Source organism: Rhinolophus sinicus, linkage group LG01, assembly GCF_036562045.2.
Source record: "Rhinolophus sinicus isolate RSC01 linkage group LG01, ASM3656204v1, whole genome shotgun sequence".
In the NCBI taxonomy this organism is placed as follows: domain Eukaryota; kingdom Metazoa; phylum Chordata; class Mammalia; order Chiroptera; family Rhinolophidae; genus Rhinolophus; species Rhinolophus sinicus.
The window spans coordinates 60938186-60962764 of NC_133751.1; the positions used below are offsets into that span (position 1 = coordinate 60938186).

Below are 24579 nucleotides of genomic sequence, written 5' to 3' on the forward strand. Positions count from 1 at the left end.
GGAAATATTTAAGACAATTACATTATAAATGGAGGAGGACACAGGGACATAAAAAGAGATACAGTTTCTATGCTTCACTTGAATGGGTACAATGACACCAGAAAACTGATAAGTATGCACAATGTAATACCTAGAGCAACCATTTAAAAAGCTTTACGAAGAGATACAGTCAACAACACTATAGATAAATCAAAATGGAGTTCTAAAAATATGTTCAAGTAACCCACAGGAAGAAAAACAGAAAAACTAAAAAAGAAAACAAAAAATAAGATGGCAGATTTAAGCTGTAATGTATCAATAATTACATTAAATGTAATGGCTTAAATACAGCAATTAAAAAATGGAGATTGGCAGAACAGATTAAAAACCTAACTCAACTGCATGCTGTCTAGCAGAGAGTCACTTAGATGATATAGGTAAGTTAAAAGTAAAAGGATGGAAATGGATGTATCATGCAAACATTAATCAAAAGAAAGCAGGCATGACTACATTAATATCAGATAAATATGAAAATATTTCTAAGAGAAGAAAATAACCAGGGACAAAGAGGGATAATGATAAATGGATCAGTCCACCAAGAAGCCACAGCAGTCCTGAATGTGTATGAACCAAACAAAAGAGCTGCAAAATACATGAAACAAACTTAAAGAACTGAAATGAGAAATACACAAATCCACAATTATAGTTGAAAACTTCAATACCCATCTCTCAACAATTGCTAGAACAACTGGACAGACAATCAGCAAGCATTCAGAAAAAAAACACCATCAACCAACAGGATCTAATTGACACAGAACACTCACTCAACTACAGTAAAATACATGTTCTGTTCAAGTGCCCATGGAACATATACCAAGATAGCCCATATACTGGGTCACAGAATAAAACTCAATAAATTTAAAAGAACTGTAATCACAGATTATGTTTTCCATCCACAATGGAATCAAACTAGAAATCAATAATGGAAAGAAAACTGGAAAATCTCCAAACATTTGAAAACTAGACACAACTGTAAATAATCCATAGGTCAAAAAGGAAGCCACAAGGAAAAATAGATTTAAATACATTGAATTAAATGAAAATGAAAATACAACGTATCAAAATTTATGGGACATAGATAATGAAGTGCTAAGAGGGAAATTTATAACACTAAATGTATGTATTACAAAAGAGAAATTCTCCAATCAATCATCTAAGCTCCCATCTCAAGAGCCTAGAAAAAGAGACAAATAACCCAAAGCAAGTATGAGGAAGGAAATAATAAAAGAGCAGAAATCAATAAAATTGAAAATAAGAAAAAACATGCACAATAAAACAAAGACAGGTTCTTTGAAAAGATCAATGAAATTAAAAAGACTGACAAAGAAGATACAAATTGCAAAGATGAGGACTGAAACAGAGTATCACCCACCATGAAACAGATGTTTTGAGTAGCCCTATAACTATTAAGACAATGGAATTTAGTACACAGTAGATAGCTACAGTAATCAAACTATGTGGTACTGGCAGAGGGACAGACACACAGATCAATGGGACAGAATATGGAACCCCAAAATAGACCCACACAAATACGCCCAACTGATGTTTGACAAAGATTCAAAAGTAATTCAATGGAGAAAAAGTAGCCTGTTCAACAAATGGTGCTAGAGCAATTGGCCATCTATCCACAGGAGAAAAAAACAAAACAAAACACCGCAATCTAATCTAAGTCTCACATCTTCTGCAATCTTATACAAAACTTAATTCAAAATGGATCATGAACTTAAATGTAAAACATAAAACTATAAAACTTTTAGAAAAAAACAGAGGAGAAAATCTTCAGGATCTGGTGGTAGGCAAATAGTTGTAGACTTGACAACACAGCATGATCCATAAAAGAAAAATTGATAAATGAATTCTGTCAAAATTAAAACTTTTGCTCTGCGAAAGACCCAGTTAAGAGAATGAAAAGATAAGCTACAGACTGGAAGAAGATATTTGCAAACTACATATCTGGCAAATGACTAATGTCTAGAATATATAAAGAATTCTCAAACTTGACAATAAAAAACAAACAATCCCAATAGAAAACAGGCAAACAACATGAACAGACATTTCACCCAAAAGGTGACAAATACAGATGACAAATAAGCACATGAAATGATGTTCAATGTCATTAGCCATTAGGTAAGTGCAAATTAAAACCACAATGAGGTATCACGCCATACCTATCAGAATGGCTAAACTAAAAAAACAGTGATAACACCAAACGTTGGAGAGGATATGGAAAAACTGGCTCACTCACACGCTGGTGAGAATGTAAAATGGTATGCCAAACTGGAAAACAGTTTGTCTGTCTCCTAACAGAACTAAGCATGCAACTACCACAGGACCTAGCAACCGCACTCCTGGGGATTTATCTCTGAGAAATGAAGACATGCTCACACAAAAGCCTGTACGTGAAGATTTATAGTAGCTTTATTTATAATAGCCAAAAATTGGAAAGAACTCAGCTGTCCTTCAATGGGTGAATGAGTAATTGTGATATATCCATACCATGGAATCTATTTAGCAACGAAAAGGATCAAACCATCATTATATGCAACAACTTGGATAAACCTGCGGCGTATTATGCTGAGTAAAAAAATGTCAGTCACAAAAGCTTACATACTATATGGTTTCATTTATGTAACGTACTTAAAATGAGAAAATTACAGAAATGGAGCGCAAATTAGTGGTTGCCAGAGAGTAAGTGGCAGGAAGGAGGGAAGTGGGTGTGGCTATAAAAGGGCAACAGGAGGGGTCCTTGTGATGGGGGTGTGTATATCTACTGCATCAGCATCCTAGCTGAGATACTGTATTACAGCTCTGCAAGATGGTACCAGTGTGGGGACCAGGTAAAAAGGGTAGACAGGATCTCTCTTACAACTCCATGTCAATCGATGCTTATCTCAAAATAAAAAGTTCAATAACAAAAGCAACTTTACCCACATATATCTGTCTGCAACTTACTTTATAAAAAGTTAAAATGAACACTATATGCACCCAATATAAAGAGACAGATAAAGCAAGTATTGCAAAATGTTAACAATTAGTGATTCTAGGTGCACTAGTCTTTTAACTTTTCTGTAAGTTTGCAGGTTTTCAAAATAAGACACTGAGGGAAAAGGAACAGTTTCTAGTTTCTAGATCCTTTGGTTTCCTATTGGAAATGATCCACATCAAGATTACTCCTATCTGGCTAAGTTCTGTGCTTCCATAAGTACCCACAGCCTGCAGAAAAGGTAACAAGTCACGTGGTAGTGGCTTCTGAGGTCTGACCTAAAGGGATTAAAAATACCCTGATGACTAGAGATAGAGCCTGTTATATGGTAACACACAATTACTTAAGTTTTCCTGTGGAAAAAACCAGCATTACTATCACTGTACTCAGCACATTTGGAAAGCATGTATTTTCATGTCTGTCAACATGAAGAAAATTGTATTTTGCTTGTGTTTTTTTTTTTTAAGCACGAATTTGTTTACTTCTCTCAAGGGAAAGAACACCTGAGTGACACTGCTCTACCATGACAATACTCTTAGAACTTCTTCCAGCCGCTCTGTGACACCGGCTCTGGAATCACACAGACCTGGGTTCAAGTTGCTGACTGGCCATGAGAACCGTGTGGGCCTCAGTGAAAAATGATGATGGTAATAAGATTAGTGTGGGACCTTCTGTGAGGATTTAGGGGTACAAGGAATGTAAAGGGCTTAGCACAAAGTAGAGCTCAATACATTTTGCTATTATTAGCATTTACAATTATTTCATTCAGGTAAAACTGTCAAAAGTATATTTTACAAGAATAATTACTCATGAAATTATTTTAAGGCTAATACTAACCTCACGTTGTTTTAGAATCATATGAGATAATGCATAGAAGTTATAAAATTATAATTTTATAGCAGTGTAAAAATTATGCAAATATAGGAATTTTGCTTAGAGACAGTATGACACAGTGGAATGAATACGATATTTAAAATCAGAAGACTCAGAGTTAAGTCCTGATTCCACCACCCACTGGCTATGTGATCTCTGTATAGTACTGAAACTGGCTTAGACTTCTCATTTTCAAAAATGAGGTAATATTCCCTGTGCAACAGGATTATAGAGATTCAAGTGTAGAAAATCTACACAAGAATACTTTATAACATTAAAGTACTTGTGACATCAGCAAATACAAGAGTTTTACTGCAAATACATTTCCTGCATGAAATGCCATTCATTATAATTAAGTGTTGAATTTAATAGAGAAACAATTTCTGAAGATGATAGAAATGATTAAGAAAAATTAGGAGATTTAAAAAAATGGGGTCACTGAAACTAAGATTTTTAGTACATCTTTACATAAAAGTCAAATACATGTATTAAAAATATTTTACTAGCGAATTCTACTGAGTTTTAGGTAGCCTTGTATTTGCAGTCCAGAATCTTTCTAACGTTTTTTTCTATGCAAGCCAGAGAAATGTGTCACTTATAAAAGTTAGATCAAAATGTGCTACCATGTTTTAGCAAAGACATTCTTGAGTTTGGGTAACTGGGGTAGTTATCCCTCCCTTCCCTACAAATGGTGCCTCCTCTCTTCTTGGAAATACGAGGACCCACGTCTATCACTCGAGTGCAAAACCTCCTCCCTCCTTAAGTCTCATATCTAGTCTGTCAAGTCCCAGCCGGCTGCCTTCTCAGTGTCCTCCCCGCACCCCTACCGACATTGTCCTACTGACATTATCACAGTTCAGGGTCTCATTACCTTCTGCCTGAAGTAATGGAATCACCTCCCAACTACTTTCTTTCCTTCCAGTCTCCGCACTCTGACACTCCATCCTAGTCATCACTGCTACATTAAACATTCTAAGATCCTGCTTTTGCTGTTCCTTATTTAAAGACTTTCCCGCAAGTACAAAATCCTCAGCTTGGAGTATAAGCAGACTCTGGAAGCTGAATAATCAGTCACCACAAAATCTAGACATAGCCCTTACGGCCACAGGCAGATGCCATGTCACCACTGAAGCCCAGCACAGTGACACTGAGTTCACTGGGATCTATGTCCTTTCAAAATGGAAGTAGGTCACAAAGCGGACAGAGGCTCAAGTTAAAAGGGAGGCAAAGGACTCAGACATTATTTATTTGAAATGCACAAGTACTTATTAGAATTGATAACTGAAATAAACTATAACGTGAACGTGTTTCTTAAAAATGGGAGAGAACCTACCTGGTAAAGGCAGGCTGCTGTTCCAAGGAAAAACGCAATGATGTAATTAAAATCCTCCCCATCACTCTGCAAAAACAAAATTTAAAAAATTACTTTTCTTCTGATAGAAGCCCATTTCCAAAAACAATCCACGGGAACAGGATATGAAAACGTTTATACATAAATGGTCAAATTTTTCACAAAGGCATATAACAATTCTCAAGAGTCCCAAAGGGAAACATAAAATATACCATAAGAACCCAGAAGTGTGAGGTAGCGGAAAACCACCAGGGTTCCTCTAGGTTGTGGCCTCCCTGTAATTTCATTTTACCCAAGAGTAGATGAAAGCCACTGGGGAAAAATTTCCATATAAAAGCCTCTCTTCTCTTTACTGAAGAAACCATAAAAATGTACAACACCCCAGCGGCCTATACACTTAGTCCTGATCACGAGGGTCACTATTTAACTCAAATAAATATTGACACATTTTAGTACCTAGTAAACACATCACTGAATTGTCCAATAAAGTAATTTGACATGATAAAAACACACACACACACACACACAAAACAATCCGAAAAGCTACTGTCCACTAGAGTGTGCTAAATCCTAATGAGAAAAGTCAGTCGCACATGCTGTATTACAAACACAGCCACTCAGAGAAAAGCATCATGCACAGAATATTTCTTTTAAAAGAAAACGAATGGGAAGAAAAACAGCCGATGTTTTTCTATTCCTTTTTGATTCCTCTCAAATATCTGTATTTATTACTTCTTTCAATGTTGTTATGAAACAGAACATAAAGCCCAAGCAGGAGCATTCAAATGAGTCCTTATTTGAGAAAAAATATCTTTATACAATAAAAATTTTCACAAGACATGGGAGTGTCCCTCATGACCACGTCTTCATGAAATACAGAGAAGATTCCTTTTCCACTTGCTACTGGGCAACAGACCTGACTGCGGGGCAGAGGGAGTAGCTCTTCCTCGAGGGAGGTGATCTTAAAACAGGAGCCACTAACGTCTGGGATGCTGAGGGTGAGTTCTACCCCAGAGGCAAGGAATGTCAGCGCGAAATCTGTCCACTTTAATAATTTAATACTTTAAATACTCTGGGTGGTGAACACGATGTATTCACGATGTGATATATAGATGATGTATTACAGAATGGTACACCTGAAACCTATGTAACTTTACTAACCATTGCCACCCCAATACACTTAATTAAAAAAAATAAGTTCTGCTTGGTTATTTTTCTTAATCCTTTATTTTTTAATTGATCTTTTCTTCTGATTATAAAAATTTATGTTTGTTGTAGAGAATTTAGAAAACAGATTGTTACAGAGAAGAAATTCCTATAGTACCTAATACCACAACTCTGGAAGAACTAGTGCTAACCATTTTATGTATTTCCTTCCAATCTTTTCTGTACAAAAATATATGTACATTTTTTAAAAATGGCATACTTTCATATACTGCTTTTTAGTACTTCACATTATACCACAATTACATACACACTTTCTCAAGACAGTCCTCAACCATGATTTGTAATGATTGTAACCTTTCATTATGAGGCTGTACTTTAATTCAATTATTGTCCTACAATTGGTTATTATTTCCCCCCTAAATTTATAACATCACTTTATAACTCTCCAAAGTGTCTTTGGAACACTTAGAGCATGTTTCTGGAGTCAGTTAGATCTGGGTTCAGATCTTAGTAGCTACATGATCTTGGACTATTAACTTCAATTTCCTTTTTTTTTTTTTTTTTTTTTTCAATTTCCTTTTTTGAAAAATAAAAATTACAGAGATTAAATAACATTTGCAAACACACAGAACAGTAGCTGGCACACAGAAAAGTACTCAAAAACATTCACTTTTTTTTCTCCCTGAGGTTACTGTCTGCATCGCTCATCAGATAATTAGATTACCTTTCAGCATTGTTTAAGCCTCTAGTATGCTGGCCTTATCTTCTCAATTAGACCCTAACCTTTCTTCAAGGCAGAAAAATAAATTTTACTATTTGCATGAAACTGTGCACATGGTAAGAATTCAACAAATGCATGCTAAATTGAGTTGAGCTTTGAAAAATCTTTATTTCGACTTGGTAAAGAGAAGATTGTCTATATTCTTGCATTCAGTAAATATTCATTAAGCACTTATGGGCCAGTAGTATGTTACTAGACCTAGAATAGAAAATAATTAAGTCCACACTAACTCAAGAAACTCACTCTCTAATCAAGAAGGCAGATACAGAAATCAACAATCCCACCCAAAATGGTAACTGATGGGATAGGGCACTAAGGGAGCCTACTGGAGACACATTTAATTTTGTCTGGAGAAAAAAGGGTCAGGGAAGGTTTGCCAGAGGAAATAAAGCCTAACCTAGATCCTGAAGAATGAACTGTCAGACAAGGTAGATAAGGTAGGAAGAGAATTCCAGGAAAAGGGACTAGCACTGAAAAGAGGGAAGAGGTTAGGATGACTTCCAGGTTTCCTGTTTAGGCAACATTTGAATGATACCATTCACTAAGTTGGAAATAAAGGAGGGAAAGTAGATTTGAGAGCAGAAAAAACTGAGTTCATTTTGTACATGCTATTTTGGAGTTGGTAGTGGGACATCAAAATAATTTAGAAGATATTTAAGTCTGCTTCAGGACAGAATTTGACCTAGAGATCTAGTTTAGTGTTAATCTATTTAAATACCAGTTAAATGAAAGAGTGGTCTATGACAACCAGTGTAAGCCTTAACTCTTGACCGGCTCCTTGATTGGAGAGAAAGAAAAACATAAAGGATATTTGGGGTCAATTGCGGAAATTTGAATAGTTTATATTAAATAATACTGCACTGATCTTAAATTTCTTGGGTGTAATAAAGGTATTATGATTATGTGTGCTTAAAATAGACATATTGAATACTTTTGGAAAAAAGTCTAATGATACCTACAATTTTACTTTCAAACAATTCAATAAAAGAGAAAGAAAGGTAGGTAGGTATACAGGTGAATGTTAACTATATTTTTAAAAAAACCTTTCTATATGTTTACATTTTTCAAAATAAAATGTGTGGTGGGAGGAAAAAGAATACAAATGAACAAATGCTACACAGCCACTAAGAAGAATGTAACAGATTTCCATATACTGATAGGAAACGATCTCCTACATATTGTTAGGTGGAAAAAGACACAAATCAATATGAAGAGTATGCTGCCATTTATATAGAATTAATTTTAAATGAGTAATTATACTATAAGTAAATATAGAAATACACATGTACTACCATATGCATGTAATCTCTCTAGGACACACCAGACGCTGGCTCTAGGAAGGAGAAGTAGGAAGAGAACTAATTACTGTAAAAATTATAGGCTTTGAAATTTACCAGGTGTACATCCATGCATGAGGATGTGTGTGTATGTACATGTATTAACTTTTTTTTTTAAAGGACATGATGAAAATATCCAAGGAGAAGGTGTAGAATTAGAAGAATATAAAGCCAAGGAGAGAACACTGGAGAATGCCACTATTTAAATGACAGGTGGAAAAAGAAAGTTTACCAAATAAACTGAGGAATAAAAGAAAAAAAAAAGAGATAAAATTGTTTCATGGAAATGAAGGGATGAGAGAATGTCAAGAAAAATTATGTAATAACATCAAACGATCAGTAGTGATTCATTTTATTTCCTTCTAACTTTCTAAAATAAGCATTATTTTTGAAGTTAAACAGTAATTGTTCAAAGGAAAACTGCACAATATGTGAGACGAGACAGGAAGGGGACATAGGACAAGGCCTCCGGAGTGGCTGCAGTATTTGGCAATCAGGATCCTGGTGAGCTTAAAGGTCGGTGTTTGAAAGAACTGGAGGCAGAAGAGATCACAGGAGACTAAGAGAACAGAGGTAAAGGAGACAGTCCACGCCTTCAAAAAATGAGACTAGAACATACAGCAAGAGGTTCTTTTGCGGGCTTTTGCTTGTTTTTTAAAGATTGGCAGGCTATAACATGTTTATGGGCTGAGAGAAAAGAGCCAGGAGAGAGCAAGCAGATGAAATATAGGTGAGGGAATAGCCAGAGGTTGGGGGAAAGTGGGCAGAGGTTTAGACAGGGGACAGAAGGAGGCAGGCAGGACAGAGGGATGACAGCAGAGGTGAGGTGGTACAGGGAAGGAGGGGGCAGAGGTAAGGAGTTCAAATGAAAAATTTTAAAACCTCACATTCACCTTTGGGGGATGATAGGGTACCAAAATATTGCTCTGAAAACTAACAAACGGAAAATAATTTATTTTTAAGGTAAGAATGAACAGGAAAGCAAAGGCTTCATATAATAGTCACACAATATATTAGAATGATACTATTAAACTATTTGTAATAATTAGGAAATAAGTGAAAAAAGATACAAAATTATGATATGCACACATGTATATTTGTATATATGCATATGATTGTGCATATGTATGTATACATATATATAAAATACAGAGAAAATTTGGAAATGATTTTTATTTTCTTCTTTATACATTTTCCCCCAATTCTTTAATAATGAGCACAGAATTAGAAAAACGCTTTTATTTTTTTTGAAAGCAAGCAAGCCCCACGTGTTAGCATAGATATTATACCACTAAATAAATCAAAAACTTCTGTTGAGCTTTAACAGGTATGTAATCTCTTTAAAAGGTATTAACAAATCTATGGGAAATAAAGAACAAGGAATAAAAACCAAGTTGATTACTTCTGCTTTGTAGTAGCCATTACAATTTTAGAATCAGAGCGTCTTAGAACGTTCGGTTCTGTTGTGGTCCTTGAGCTTCTGTAGTCTAAAACCATCATCTCGCACCACAGGAAAATAAGATCCAAGGGTAAGGCAACCCATCCAAGGTCACAAAGGTAGTTAACCAGCAGATGGGACCCAGGTATTCTGACTTCCAGGCCAGCATTTCTACTGCTGTATCAGAATACTCAATTTTCTTCTAATGTACCACATGCAAATTACTTCTAAATTGGCATCAGCCTAATTAATATCATTGTTTCAAGGTTGATCCTTAAAGGAACACAGGTAACATAAACGCAGTGTGATAAAAGCTTCCGCATTCATGAGGTGCCAATTCACAATAAACTTATTAACATCTCTAAACTCAGAACAAAGTGAGCAAATGAGTAAAAAAAATCTAATTTACACATTATTGCGAACACCAAATCAAATTTACCAACTTAAAAAAAAACTACTCACCCTAAACATCCCCAGTCTGAACTTAGAAAAACTTCAGTGCTACATATTTTAATAAATCCCTTGTTATCACCCTAAGAGGCAGTTATTAATCTAGAAGAAATAAACTTGTGCTGAATTTTCAAACAACATTAACAATATACAGGAATGTTAATTCATGTGGGTTCTCAAATTTAAATGTGCCTCAGGCACCAAGTTACATAGTAGAAGATAAATGTGGCAATCATTTTTAGCATTTGAAAGAGTATTTAAAATTCATGGCCTTAAAGAAGTAAACTTTAAATTCATATTGATATATTGCTCACTCTCAGGAAACATACGACATATTTTCAGCTAGATGTAAAAATACGATCCCCAACGAAATCCTTTGCTCTTAAATCAAGTATTAAAGCAATGCTGAGACCACTAAAGTGGGTTCTATCTTTCTGCCTCCTGTATCACCACCATGATATGAGTAACTCCAGCACAGGTTACTTCAAAACAGGTTTAAGTGCCACGTCCTGGAATCTGCACTCAAGTCTACACAGCAGACCACCTGAAAAAGGTCTCTTTTACTGACCAAAAATTACCTACCACGACTCTAGAGATTATTCCTGACACAAAATACAATGAACCAGAGAGAAAACTAAGAATATGTCTTAAATTCAATGGCTTTTGTGAGAGTAAAAAGGCCTTTTTATCCAATATAAGTAGTGAACAATGATAAAACAGTCTAATGAGAGAAATTTAAAGGTGAGAGACTTCAGGTCCCCAATTTTGTATGTTTTTTCTTTCAGACTGATTCGAGCTACAAAGGATGCATTTGTTAAAATTGATCTAGTTTGCACCCCTAATCCTACCCTGCTTAATACTCAAAGCTTATTACAATTCCCTCTCCATTCTGACATTTCATTTTCTCCTTTTCTTTGCCCGTTATCTGTTAGGTTACAGAATCCTTAGGAGGCAGATACTTCCACCACTACATAGTACTCCCTCATTAGTCTCATTACAAGACAAGGAAAAATATTTCCAAGCACCAGTTACTTACTAGAACATTTTCCTCTCTATAGATGTAAAATCCCCAATAACTGGAGCAGTGGGTTATCTCTACTTTTCATCCAGTGAATTTCCAAAAGCACTGATTTTCATTTAGGTGAGAGGATAAGAGTTTGTTAGCAAATCTTTTAAAACTACCTTTGGTGACAAACTACCTGTGATTATATTTCCCCCAACCTTGCGTTCTGTTGTTTCCTCGTTCTTCTCCCTGAGCAGCACTCTTTTAGGAACCTCAGCTATTGATGAGTGTATGTGGAAGACGTCAGGGGGGAATGGCAGGACAAAGATTTCAGAACAATGTTAAGGGAACAACACAACCAGTGTCCCTAGTTTCCAGAGAGTTAAGAATCCCACATGGACCAATTTCCAGTTTCCTGGATCAAGTGAGAAAGAAATGTTGTTCGAGTCAATTTAGTCTTGGACAACAATAAAAAAGAAAGATTCCATGTCAACAATCAGAATGACACACTTTCAAAGACACAAGCATCCAGAAGGTCCCCAAATTATAAACGATCTACTAATAAAAAACGACCACTCTAACTTTTTCCCTATCCATAATTTACCCTATGATTCTTTCACACCCCACCACCACAATTTTAAGAAACTGTTTAAAGCAAATAAAAAAATCTTGAAACTTCTAGGGAAACTGGACTCTAAGACAGTCAGAAAGAAGCCACAAAAACCAAGGAAAAGTGCTCAGGACCCGTTACCCTCACAAAAATATTCACCCTGCCTAAAATTTTTGTTACTTGAAAATCTACCTATTAAGTTAACGAAAGTTGTCCTTTCTTTCTGCTTACATAACAGGTGCTAATAAATATTCATTTTTATTTAAAATCTGACTATGTAATATATTCATATGGTTCAAAAATAAAAATAACATATAAGAAGATATATATTGTGAACAGTAGCATTTCCACTCTGCTTCCCATCTGTCCACTTCCCACATTTATTAGTTTATCTTTCCAGAGTTTCTTTATGCCAATTAAAATATTGTTATTTTCCCAGTCCGTCTTTGGTGGGAGTATTGGGGACTGGTAGGTTCAAGGTCAGAGGACCTGGTCTGTCTATCTCTCACTGGCTTTCTCAAAATGATACTGTTCTCAGAGGGCACGAAATTGTACATGTGACCTTGAAACATGAATCAGATTCCTGAACCTGGGCTCCATTCTGGTGGTGGTGCTGGAGGCGGCAGCAGCAGTGTGCGTGTGTGTGTGTGTGAATGTATGTGTGTGTGTGTTTAAATCAATACTTTAATCTTTAGAGCAGTTTCAGGTTTACAGAAAATTAAGTAGTACAGAGTACACATATACTGGCTCTTTCCCCTGCTCAGTTTCCTCTATCATTAACATTTTGCATTAATGTGGTACATTTGTTACAATTGATGAGCCAATAATGACACATTATTATTAACTAAAGCCCATCATTTATGTTAGGGTTCACTCTTTGTATTATACATTCTATAGGTTTTGAGAAATATATAACGAATTAACTACCATTACAGTAACATACAGAATAGTTTCACTGCCCTAAAAATCCCATGCTCCAACTAACAATTTATCCCTTCCTCCTCTCTCCAAACCTCTGGCAACTGCCAATCTTTTTACTTACTGTCTCTACAATTTTGCCTACTCCAGAATGTTATATGGTTGGAATCATATAGTACGTAGTTTTTTCAGACTGGCTTCTTTCATTAAGCAGTATGAATTTAATGTTTAGCCGTATCTTTTTGTGGTTTGATAGCGCATTTGTTTTCATTACTGAATAATATTCCATTGTCTATATTGCCACCGTTTGTTTATCCAGTCACCTTTTGAAGGACATCTTAACTGCTTCCAGTTTTTTGAAATTATGAATAAAGGTGAGATAAATATTCAATCATGTGCCAGTTTTTGTGTGGACATAAGTTTTTCTACCTATTTGGATAAATATACTTAGAAGCATGGTTGCTGGATTGTATGTTAAAGCCATGTTTAGCTTTGTGAGAAACAGCCAAACTGTCTTTTAAAGTGACTGTACCATTATGCATTCCCACCAGCAATGAATGAAGAGTTCCTACTGTTCCATATCCTTATCAGTATTTGGTGTTGTCAGTTTTTTGGATTTTGCCATTCTAATAGATGTTTAGAGATATTTTATTGTTTTAATTGCAATTCCTTAATGACATACGATGTTGAGCATCTTTTCTTATGCTTGCTATCTGTATATCTTCTTTGGTGAGGTGTCTGTTCAGTTCTTTTGCCCAGTTATTAATTGGGTTGTTTGCTTTCTTGGTTTTTGAGAGTTCTTTGTATGTTTTGAATACAAACCCTTTGTCAGACATGTTCTGCAAATGTTTTCTCCTAATCTGTGGCTTACCTTTTCATTCTCTTAACGTCCTTCACAGAGCAGAAGTTTTCAAATTAAGTCCAACTTACCAATTTGTTCTTTCATGGATCATGTTTTTGGTACTGTATCTAAAAATCCATCACCAAACCCAAGGTCACCTTGGTGTTTTCCTGTTATCTTTTAGAAGTTTTAAAGTTTTATGTTTTACATTTAGGTCTGTGATCCATTTTGAGTTAATTTTTTTTGTTAAAGGTATAAAATCTGTGTCTAGATTATTTTTTTGCATGTGGATGTCCAGCTGTTCCAACACTGTTTGTTGAAAAAAATACCCTTTCTCCACTGAATTGCTTTTGCTCCTTTGTCAACGATCAGTTGACTATATTTGTGAGGGCGCTCTACTCTGTTTCACTAATCTATTTGTCTACTGTTTTGCCAGTACTACACTGTCTTACTTATTATAGCTTAATAGAAAGTCTTGAAGTTGGGTAATGGGTCCTCTTTCTTTTTCTTCAGTATTGCATTAGCTATTTTGGGTCTCTTGCCTCTCCATGTACACTTTAGAATCACTGTGTCAATATCCACAAAATAACTTGCTGGGATTTTGATTGGGATTGTGTTGAATCTACCCATCAAGTTGGGAAGAACCAACATGTTAACAATATTGAGTCTTCCTATCCATGAACATGGACTATCTCTCCATTTATTTAGATCTTCTTTGATTTCTTTTATCAGAGTTTTATAGTTTACCTCATACAGATCTTGTATGTATTTTGTTAGGTTTATTCTTAAGTGCCTCAATTTTGGGGGTGCCAATATAAATGATACTGCTATTTAAATTTCAAGTTTCAATTGTTCTTTGCTGATATATAAGAAAGCAATTGACTTTTAAGTATTAACTTTGGATCCTGTGACCTTGCTAATCACTTATGAGTTCCAGAAGTTGATTCTTTGGGATTTTCTACATAGACAATCATACCATCTGTGAATAAAGACAGGTGCATTTCTTCCTTCCTAATCTCTATACCTTTTGCTTTCTTTTCTTGTCTTACTGCATTAACTAGGTCTTCCAATACAATGCTGAATAGGAATGGTGAAAGGTGACATCCTCGCCTTCTGCCTGATCTTGGGGAGAAATTAACATAAGACCCGGTTTTATTTTACTATAATACAAGACTGGGTCATATAATATAATATAATATAATGTAATGTAATGTAATATAATACCTGGTCTTATATTAATTTTTGCTCCAAAAGACACATTAGAGCTGATTGTCCAGCTAGGTCTTATTTTCGGGGAATAAATATAATGCTAGCTGTAGGGTTTCTGTAGAAGTTGAGGAAGTTCCTTCTCCTTTATTCCTAGTTTCCTATGAGTTTATGAAATGGGTGCTGGATTTTACCAAATGTTTTTTCTGCATCTACTGATATGATCATGATTTTTCTTCTTTAGCCTGTTGATATGATGAATTGCATAAATTGATTTTCAAATGTTGAACCAACCTTGCATATTTACAATAAATCCCACTTGGTTGTGGTGTAATAAATCCTACAACCAAGTGGGATTTATTGTAAATATGCAATTCTTTTTATACATCTTTGGATTTAATTTCCTAATATTTTGTTGGGGATTTTTGCACCAATGTTCATGAGAGATATTGGCCTCTAATGTCTTTTTCAAATGTAAATAGTCTGAGAAATCTCAGAGCTTTCAGCCAGTTACACGAAGTAGTAATTACTTCCAGAGCATGAAGATATTGTGGGTGTGGTTCCAGACCACCACAACAAATTGCCACAATAAAACAAATTGTAATCTTTTTGCTGGTGGAGGGTATGCCTTCAATTTGTAAAAAACACAACATTTGTGGATTGTAATAAAACAAGGTATCCTTGTATTGTCTGAAACCTAAAAAACAACTGTGATGAAGCAAAGACATTAGTGATCAGAGGGAGAATATGAAACTCTTAGGAATCAAGGCAGGCACTGGACAGGTGTAGTAGTTCAAAAGCATGAAAAGCTGATGTTTATACTACTTTCCTTAGTTTTGATGTTGTAAATCAGAAGAGGGAGAAGGAAAGAATCAGTCCAGGAAGAGGAGAAATAGGATATCTGACTGCCTAAAAGAAATTATTTCCTTTAACATGCTTTGAGATATATGACAGCATTGTCTGATTTTTAACTTAAAAGCAATGTGGTCTAAACCTCAGGTTCCCCAGCTTGTGCACTGCCTTCTGAGTCAGGGAAGGTAAGGCTCTGTGGCATGAAAGCTTTTCTCCACCTAGGTCTGCTCCCTCCTTTCATTTATTAATTTGTTAATTTCAAACAACCAGAAAAAATTTTTAATCAGAGAATTTTAATGTTAGAGTACCTCTTTCACAATTTTTGCCAATTCTAAATACTAAAGATACCATTACTTATGTAATAAATTTCATAAAGTTGACTGTTTACTAAAATTAATTTACTTTAAAAGGCAAGTTTTATATCCTTTACCAAACATATTAATATACATTAAATACATACTTCTTAAAATTAAAAATCTTCACCCCTCTATCAAAAGTCACCTATTGTGTAAACAGTGGTAAATGTGTCCCATATTTTGAGAAATACTCATCATATCCACTCCTTGTCCTTCATTTGATGAGCAATGAAACTGAGGACCAGAAAGTAAGGTGAGGTATTCAATGTCACAGAGTTAATCAGTAGCTGAGCTGAGCCAACTGTCTCTCTTTCTTACACTAACAAAAATCAACTCTTCACAAACCGAATACTACTGTTCTTTCCACTATATCAAGTTTAAAAAAAAAAGAAAAAGAGTATCTTATTTATTAGCCTTTTTAGTCGGCAGTCTCCAAATTGCCTGTTTCTTTTTGGCAGGTTGGCAGGTTGATTACCTGACTCCAAATTGAACTCCTGCTGGAATAAAGTTGAGCTGGCTAGGGAACAAGGGCAAGAACACCAAGGGACAACAGCAGCGGCCCTGTGCCTGAAAGGGCCCAGGAGGAGGAATCGGGAAGTCATGAGATGCCTCTGCCAACCCTCCACTTGAGGGACAGCTCAGCTGCCTGGAACCTGTGATATCCTCAGCTATTGGTTTCCTACATAATGAGGACATTCAGAAGGTACTCAGAATGGTACTCTCTAGGTGTTCCCCAAACTAACAGCAATTTTAAAAGAGAACATAAGGTGTGTTGAGTGGGTTTTTATGAGTTTAATGCTAACCCAAAAAAAGAGAACTAATTTACAATGTGTAAGTGTCAAAAGTCTTCAGAAAAAGTGAGCAGAAACAAGGGAAAGAAAAGCTGTATAGTCTGAAATGTGCTGAACTTTAAGTTTCAAAAAGTTTACAAAAATAATAGAAAAATTTAATACATTTTGATAGCAACAGTCTCTGGAAGAAATTCCATTGGAAAACAAAATAGTTGGCACTACCAAAAGAATTAGTGGTTTCAGAGGGAGGCACCAATCAAAAAGGAAACTAATAGGGATACACAGAGATGGGACAAAAACCTGCCCCTGAATGCCCTCTCCTTTCTTCCATTCCTCTGTTTACTCAGATCCTTCCAAGTCCAGCTCACCGCTACTCCACAAAGCCTCCTTCTCCTATCCTGACTCACACTGACCACTTCTCTTCCGCACTCTGTGTACTTAGCAATTATTCATGGACGTCTCTGCCTCCCTCATTCAACTCCAGGCTTTGAGACTGCAGGGCCCATGTCACACATACTATGTTTCCCCGAAAATAAGACCTAGCAGGACCATCAGCTCTAATGCGTCTTTTGGAGCAAAAATTAATATAAGACCTGGTCTTATTTTACTATACTGTAAGACCAGGTCTATGATATGATATATGATATATAATATAATATAATATAATATAATATAATATAATATAATATAATATAATATAATATAATATAATATAATACTGGGTCTTATATTAATTTTGCTCCAAAAGACACATTAGAGCTGATTGTCCGGCTGGGTCTTATTTTCACGGAAACGGTATCTTAGTGTCCCAGAGTACCCATAAACAGTGCCTCCTGCAGAGTAGATAATAAATAAATATATAGTGCTAATTGAGTCAAAGAAGCCAAAGCCTAAAACCAGAAATCGGTGGGATTTTTTTTTTTTTTTAAATCAGTGTTTTTCGAGGAAGGGGAAAGGAGAGACTAAGGCAGGTATAAAAAATACAGAATCTGCGCATACATTTTGAAGTTGTACTAATACCCAAATCAATTCAAATCAATTCTGTAACAAACAGAATCAATAGACACAGTCACCTGAAATTGCAAAAATAGCACAGTACCTGCAGGAGACTTTCTATGGCGTGAAAGCCTCGAATTAAATTCAGAGCTCCACATAAAACGCTAAGGATTAATCCCACAATCCCTGACAGAGTTGCTGGTTCCAGTCGCTGGTGAGCTGGAAAATAAAAGAAACGGTAGGAAGGAACATCAGTATTGCAAGTCAATACCTAAACTTGTGTAAAATGAATTTTACTGCTCAATTTAAATGGTCAAATATAGATTAATCTTCATAAAATCATCTACCAATATATCTTAGTAATTGACTGTTTTATTTAATGCAAAATGTCTGACAACATGACAGCTTCATTCTAGTGAACTCAAGTTAAACTAACTTCTTTTTTTCTACATTTTTAACAAAGACATATAGCATGCATTTGGGATATGTACTGCTAAGGAGTGCTCACATCTGGTAGTAAATCATGTAGGAAAAAACCTTCATGCCTAAATATGTCTACCATTTGCAAGCAGTTGCAAATATTTGCAAAGGTGACTTTGCTTGGAAATTCATCGCATAATTCCTACTCTTCCTGAAAATGCTTAGAAAATATTTTTAAGGATAAACATAACTTGCTTTAAGCAAAGTTCTCCTTTATTTGGGTTCCAGGGCTATAAATACCAGAGGACACACACGAAAGCTTTTTATCTACAGTTAACCCTGGGACAACATGGTCTTGAACTGTGCGGGTCCACTCACATATAGTACTTCAAATGTATTTTCTCTTCCTCGTGCTTTTCTCAGTAATGTTTTCTTTTCTCTAGCTTACTTTATTGTAAAAATACAGTATATAATACATATAACGTTAAAAATATGTTAATTGACCGTTTAATGTTATCAGAAAGGCTTCCAGTCAACAGCAGGCTGTTAGTAGTTAAGTTTTGAGGGACTCAGAAGTTATACATGGATGTTTGACTGAGCAGGGTTTGGTGCCCCTACTCCCTGTGTTGTTCTAGGGTCAACTACAATCACCAATCTCAACTCCACAAAAAAATGGAGTCTTACAGCTATGAAGTTCCTGGTCTCTGAAGACCACTTGAAGGTACAAATGATAAAACACCAGCTGAAGAAGTGACCAGATTATCTTTACACACACATTTCCTCATCTGTAGGGGCTTCAGCAGCGTAAGACATTTAGTTATACAACAGTTTCCCTTCATCATCATCTTGCACTTAACAGAATTAAAATAGAATCTAAATGAAAACACAAAACTAAATACGTAATCATCTAGACCTCAAAAGGAAGACAGATGGAAAGAGAAGACAACAGAATTACATTTAGATCATTTTATTTAAATCACTGAAGTGTAAAAGCTCTAACAATGAAGTTAATGAGGTGGAACATTAATATAAGGAAAGGCTTAAATCTTTGCAACTTATATTCAGCCATTTCAGCAGAAAAGCTTCCCTAAACAGTTCATAAAAACACAAACCCACATATCACAAAACGTATTTATTCCTCAAGTTCAGCAGAAAATGCTAATATGGAACAACATTTTCTTAAATTTTTTTCTGTGCCCAAGCTTACTGCTTGGTCTGTTAATCAATTTCCTTGAGATTTTGATACGAAAAAAAAAAAAATTAAGTGTTTTTATAAAGTACTGATACCAAATTTTATATCAGTAGAAAAAAAAATCTCACACTTTAAAAATCTATTAAACTGGTCTACCAATTAGTTACGTTTTGCATCCCTCCTCTATCCCTCCCCACAGCACACCCCTCCCCCCAGTAGTAAGGGACAACTACCCTCTAATAAAAAAGAAATCCTTAATATGGCTCTCAAGAATAAAACCACTTGACAACTGAGTAGATTATAAGTCACACTTCTGAAATATACCAAACAAGTTTACCTTACAAAAAAAACCCAAATAATATTTGGAATTATACTGACAAACCTTAACTTTTTATATTTAAGTAAGGTATATTCTTGAATGGGAAAATATTACCATTTTAATGTGTTGAGCAATATCTATTTAAGAAGTAAATAATATGTCTATATAAATTAAATATTTATTAAGTTTCTAACACTTGCCTCTTGGCCTTGGAGCACTCTCTTTATAACGACAGTATACCATTTATAATTGAATTACTTCAAAATGACCAGAAATATTTTTAAAGGCACGAGAGCAAAGGAAGCGTCCTTTAACAAGGACAAGGCATGCATTATGCTGAAGGACAGGCTGGTGCTGCGCCAAATCACTGTGGGAAAGAAATTTTCAAGTGGAGATTCCCTCCCACCCCAGCCCCTTCTCAGGACCTGTGGGAATGGTTACTTAGGGAAAACTCCATCTGCATACAATATGAAGGTGACACTCCTTAGGGACAATTTCTCATTTTAACAAACTGAATAAGATATTTAATCACATTTTAATGTATTGTGTTTTATATGCTTCTTTTCTTCAGTAAAACAGATTTTAGATCCATTGTTATCCACAAATGTTTGTTTCACAGTTCAGTTTGGCACTTATGATAGTCACCATTAGGAAAAGAGTGGATTTGGACCAATAACAAATGAGAGGCATGTAGAAAAAAATTTTTTTTTGCTGAATCCAAAGCATGTCACTTGGTCAGTTTTTGTTTTGTGTTTGTTATTACTGTCTTCTGCTACAATGCCTTTTCTTTCATTAGTCTCGTTAGGCCCAACAGTGGCATTTTCATGACAAAATTAATTTTTTCTCAAAATGTACCAATGATTAATGGAGAGTTTACAAAAGTTCCTAAAGAAGTAAGAGTAAATCCCTTGGAACCAAAGGGCTGTTAGTTATAGTGAAATAATACATTTATTCAGCAAATACTTTTTGGCACGATTCTGTGTAAGATGCTATGCTTTAGAAGATACGAAAAATGAATTATATACAATCTTCCCTCAAGGCACTTCTCATCTTTTAAAGGGAAGTGGACAGACAGATCTGAAAGTAGTAAGTATTCTAAACTACAAAGAGTTAAGGGATTCTGAAGAGGAAAGCGAAGTAGGCGGAAGGTGGTGACACAGGAATGGTAAATGAAGGAGGGAAGATCTATAATGATGGATAAAATGTAGACAGGGACAAACGAGAAGGACTGCACTCCATGCGGAGAAAAGAGCATGAGCATGAAGATGGACATGGGAGAAGCAAATTAACAGCACCTACACCGCTGCTGCCGTTACTACCATTACTACCACCACCACCTCCACTGCTCCTGCTACAGCAGCGGCTGCTCTCAGTACGCCAGGCAAGATGCCAGGCACCAAGTGCTTCACATACATGATCTCATTTCAGCCTTCCAGGAACCCAGTGCAACAGGCACTACAATTAACCTTTTTTTCCTTCCGACAGGAAACTAAGATTTTGGGTAGATTAAGTAATTTGCCCAAAGTGAATGAACTGGGATTTAAATCCATGTAGCCTGGCTCTAGAATTCATGTTCTTAACCACTTTGCTACTGGGCATTGCTAGTGGTGTTGTTTGACTCAAAAGGATATTTATGAGGAGGAAATGCAGTCAGAAAAGAGGCTGAAGCAAATTAATAATCTGAAATACTAGACTAAACATTATGGGCAAATTAGACAACGGGGAATATTACTAGATATAAAGAAGGCAATTTCAAAGTGACAAAGGAGTTCATGCACCAAGAAAACGAACCAATCCTAAATATTTAACCAACTCAATCTATATGACATGAACAGAATGCTCCACCCAACAACAAAATATATAATCTTTTCAAATGAACACAGAAAATGACTTAGATAGATCATATTCTGGAAGAATAAAACAAATGTCAATAAATTTAAAAGTATTAAAATCATACAACATTTGGTACCTGGCCACTATAGAATTAAATTAGAAATCAACAACAGAAAGATTATTTGGAAAACCTCTAAATATTTAAAACTATATAATACATTTCTAAATAACCCTTGGATCACAAAAGAAATAAAAAAAGGAAATTAAAAGGCATTTTGAACAAAATGAGTAAAAACTAATATATTAAAATTTATGAAATGTAGGTAACGCAGTATTTAAAGGGATATATGTAGTAAAAAGAAGTTCTCAAATAAATAATCTTAATATCTACCATAAGAACCTAGAAAAAGAGCAAATTAAACTCTAAGTAAGCAGAAGATAGGAAGTAATAAAGATCAGAACATAAATCAAAATAGAAAATAAAAACAATAAAAACTCACTGAAAGTAAAAGCTGGTTCTTTAAGAAAATCAATAAACATGATAAACTCTAACAAGACTGATCAGAAAAACAATGCAAAAGACAAAAATTACCAATACAAAAAATGAGAATGGTAATAGCACTACAATTCTACAGATATTAAAGCAATAAGGGAATATTAACTTTATGCCAAAAATTCAGTAACTTAGGTGAAATGAACAGATTCCTTAAAAGAAACAAACTCCTAAAACTCATTTGAGAAGAAACAGGTAACTTGAATAACCCTACATCTATCAAAGAAATTGATCTGTAGTTAAAAACTTTCCCACAAAGAAAATTAGAGGCTCAAAAGGCTTCAACGAACTAAACATTTAAAGAAAAAGAAAAATTCTATAGAAACATTTTCCCAAAATTGAAAAAGAGGTAACACCTCTCAATTTATTCTATGAGGTCAGCTTTATCATGATTGTAAAACCAGCTAAAAACATTACAAAAAAGGAAAGCTACGAACCAACTCCCTGAAGATATTTTGTATCTGTGTTTGTACGAACACAGATACAAAATATCTTGACAAAATTTTAGTAAATTGGATCTGACAATATACAAAAAAGATAATACATCATGACCAAGTGGGGTTTATCACAGAAATGCAGTGTTGGTTTAATATCTGAAAAGCAATCAAAGTAATTCACCATATAAAGACTTTAAAAAGAAAAATCATATAATCATCTCAATAAATGCAGAAAAAACATTTAACAGAATACAACTTATATTCCTGATAAAAACTACTCATCAAACTGGGAATATAAGGGTATTTTCTCAAAATGATAAAAATAAAAAGCAGCTACGTGAACCCTAAGTTAACATAATATTTAAGTGTGAAAGACTGAACATTTTCCCTGCTAAGCTCAGAATTAGGAATAACGCAAGGATATCCACTCTTGTCACTTCATTCTTTCAGGATATTTTTGTTAAGCACAGAATTCTACATTTACAATTATTTTCTTTTATCCTTTAGAAGGTTTTCGTTAAGTTGTCCTCTGGCTTCTATGGTTCCAATGAGTGAGTGAGTGTGAGTGTGAGTGTGTGTGTGAGAGAGAGAGAGAGAGAGAGAGAGAGAGAGAGAGAGAGAGAGATTCTTCTAATGCTTTGTGTTCGTGCAGTTTAGTCTCTTTAGGTGCCTGGTTACTTATGATTGTTTGCCAAACATTCTATTTTAAAAATCTTGTTGTAGACATAATTTGAAGCTTATGAGACCATTTCTTCCAGGAAAGATATTTGTTTGCTTTTGCCAGGCTCTCTGGAGCATAGCACAGTGGAATCAGTCAGCTCAATCCAATTTTAGAGATGAATATGATTCAAAAATAAGCGGCAGTTCTGATCAAAGCCTGTCTACTGCATATTCCTATCTACCCATATTCCTAGAGTACAGACGTCCAAGGCCCTAACCCAAAGCTCGGATGGGTAGGAGGGCTGCTCATTAGGTTCACTGCCTTGGTAGGCCCTGCTCTCTAAACTATCTCCCTAGTCTTGAGAAGCTGTCAGCTGTTCCCTCCCGAATTGGTGTAAGCCCCAAAGGAAGAAGTAGCTCCAAACATTGGGTCATCTCCCTGGGCTTCCATCCTCCTCTGTATCCCAGTAATTCTTGTTGGATCTCCAAAGACTTCAGGAAGACTATACTGTAGATTAACTTCTACATTATATATTAGACCTGCATATTCTATAGAATACATACATTCCATTCAGCATTTCTGCAAGTATTTAGTGGGACTACTGGTCTGAATTAATTACTCCATCACTATTGGAAGTGGAAGTCTTCAAAGTAATAACTCCTCATTTATTAGTAATTTAAAAAATTAAAATATAATCTGCTTACAATAAAATTCACTCTTTTAAAGTGTATAATTCAGAGGTTTTTAGTATATTCAGAGTTGGAGTTGTGCAACCGTCATAATTATCTAATTCCACATTTCATCACCCCAAAAAGAAACCTCATAACCATTAGTAGTAGTCACTGCCTTGTTTCCTCTACCCCTCCAGCTCTCGTCAACCACTAATCTATTTTCTGTCTCTATGGATTTGCCTATTCTGGACATTTTGTATAAATGAAATTTTAAATATGTGGCCTTTTCTAGATGGCTTCTTTCACATAGCTCACTGTTTTTAAGGTTCATACATGTTGTACTATGTATCAATACTTCATTCCTTTTTTATTGCTTAAGAATATTCTATTGTATGGATATATCGTATGTTGTTTATTCATTCACCAGTTGATAGGCATTTGGGTTGTTTCTGCTTTTCAGCTGCTACGACTAATGCTGCTAAGAACACTCATGTACACATT

At 35.2% G+C, this 24579-nt stretch overlaps 1 protein-coding gene across 1 annotated transcript in view; it reads right to left on the reverse strand.

The window, feature by feature from the left end:
* SEC22A (SEC22 homolog A, vesicle trafficking protein) overlaps positions 1-24579 on the reverse strand; it is a 52926-nt gene that overhangs the window by 6374 nt on the left and 21973 nt on the right. The window contains exons 5-6 of the mRNA XM_019738990.2: positions 18096-18211; positions 5229-5294 (exon numbers count right to left, since the gene is read on the reverse strand). Of these exons, the coding sequence (XP_019594549.1) occupies positions 5229-5294; positions 18096-18211 (182 nt within the window). The remainder of the gene's footprint in view (positions 1-5228; positions 5295-18095; positions 18212-24579) is intronic.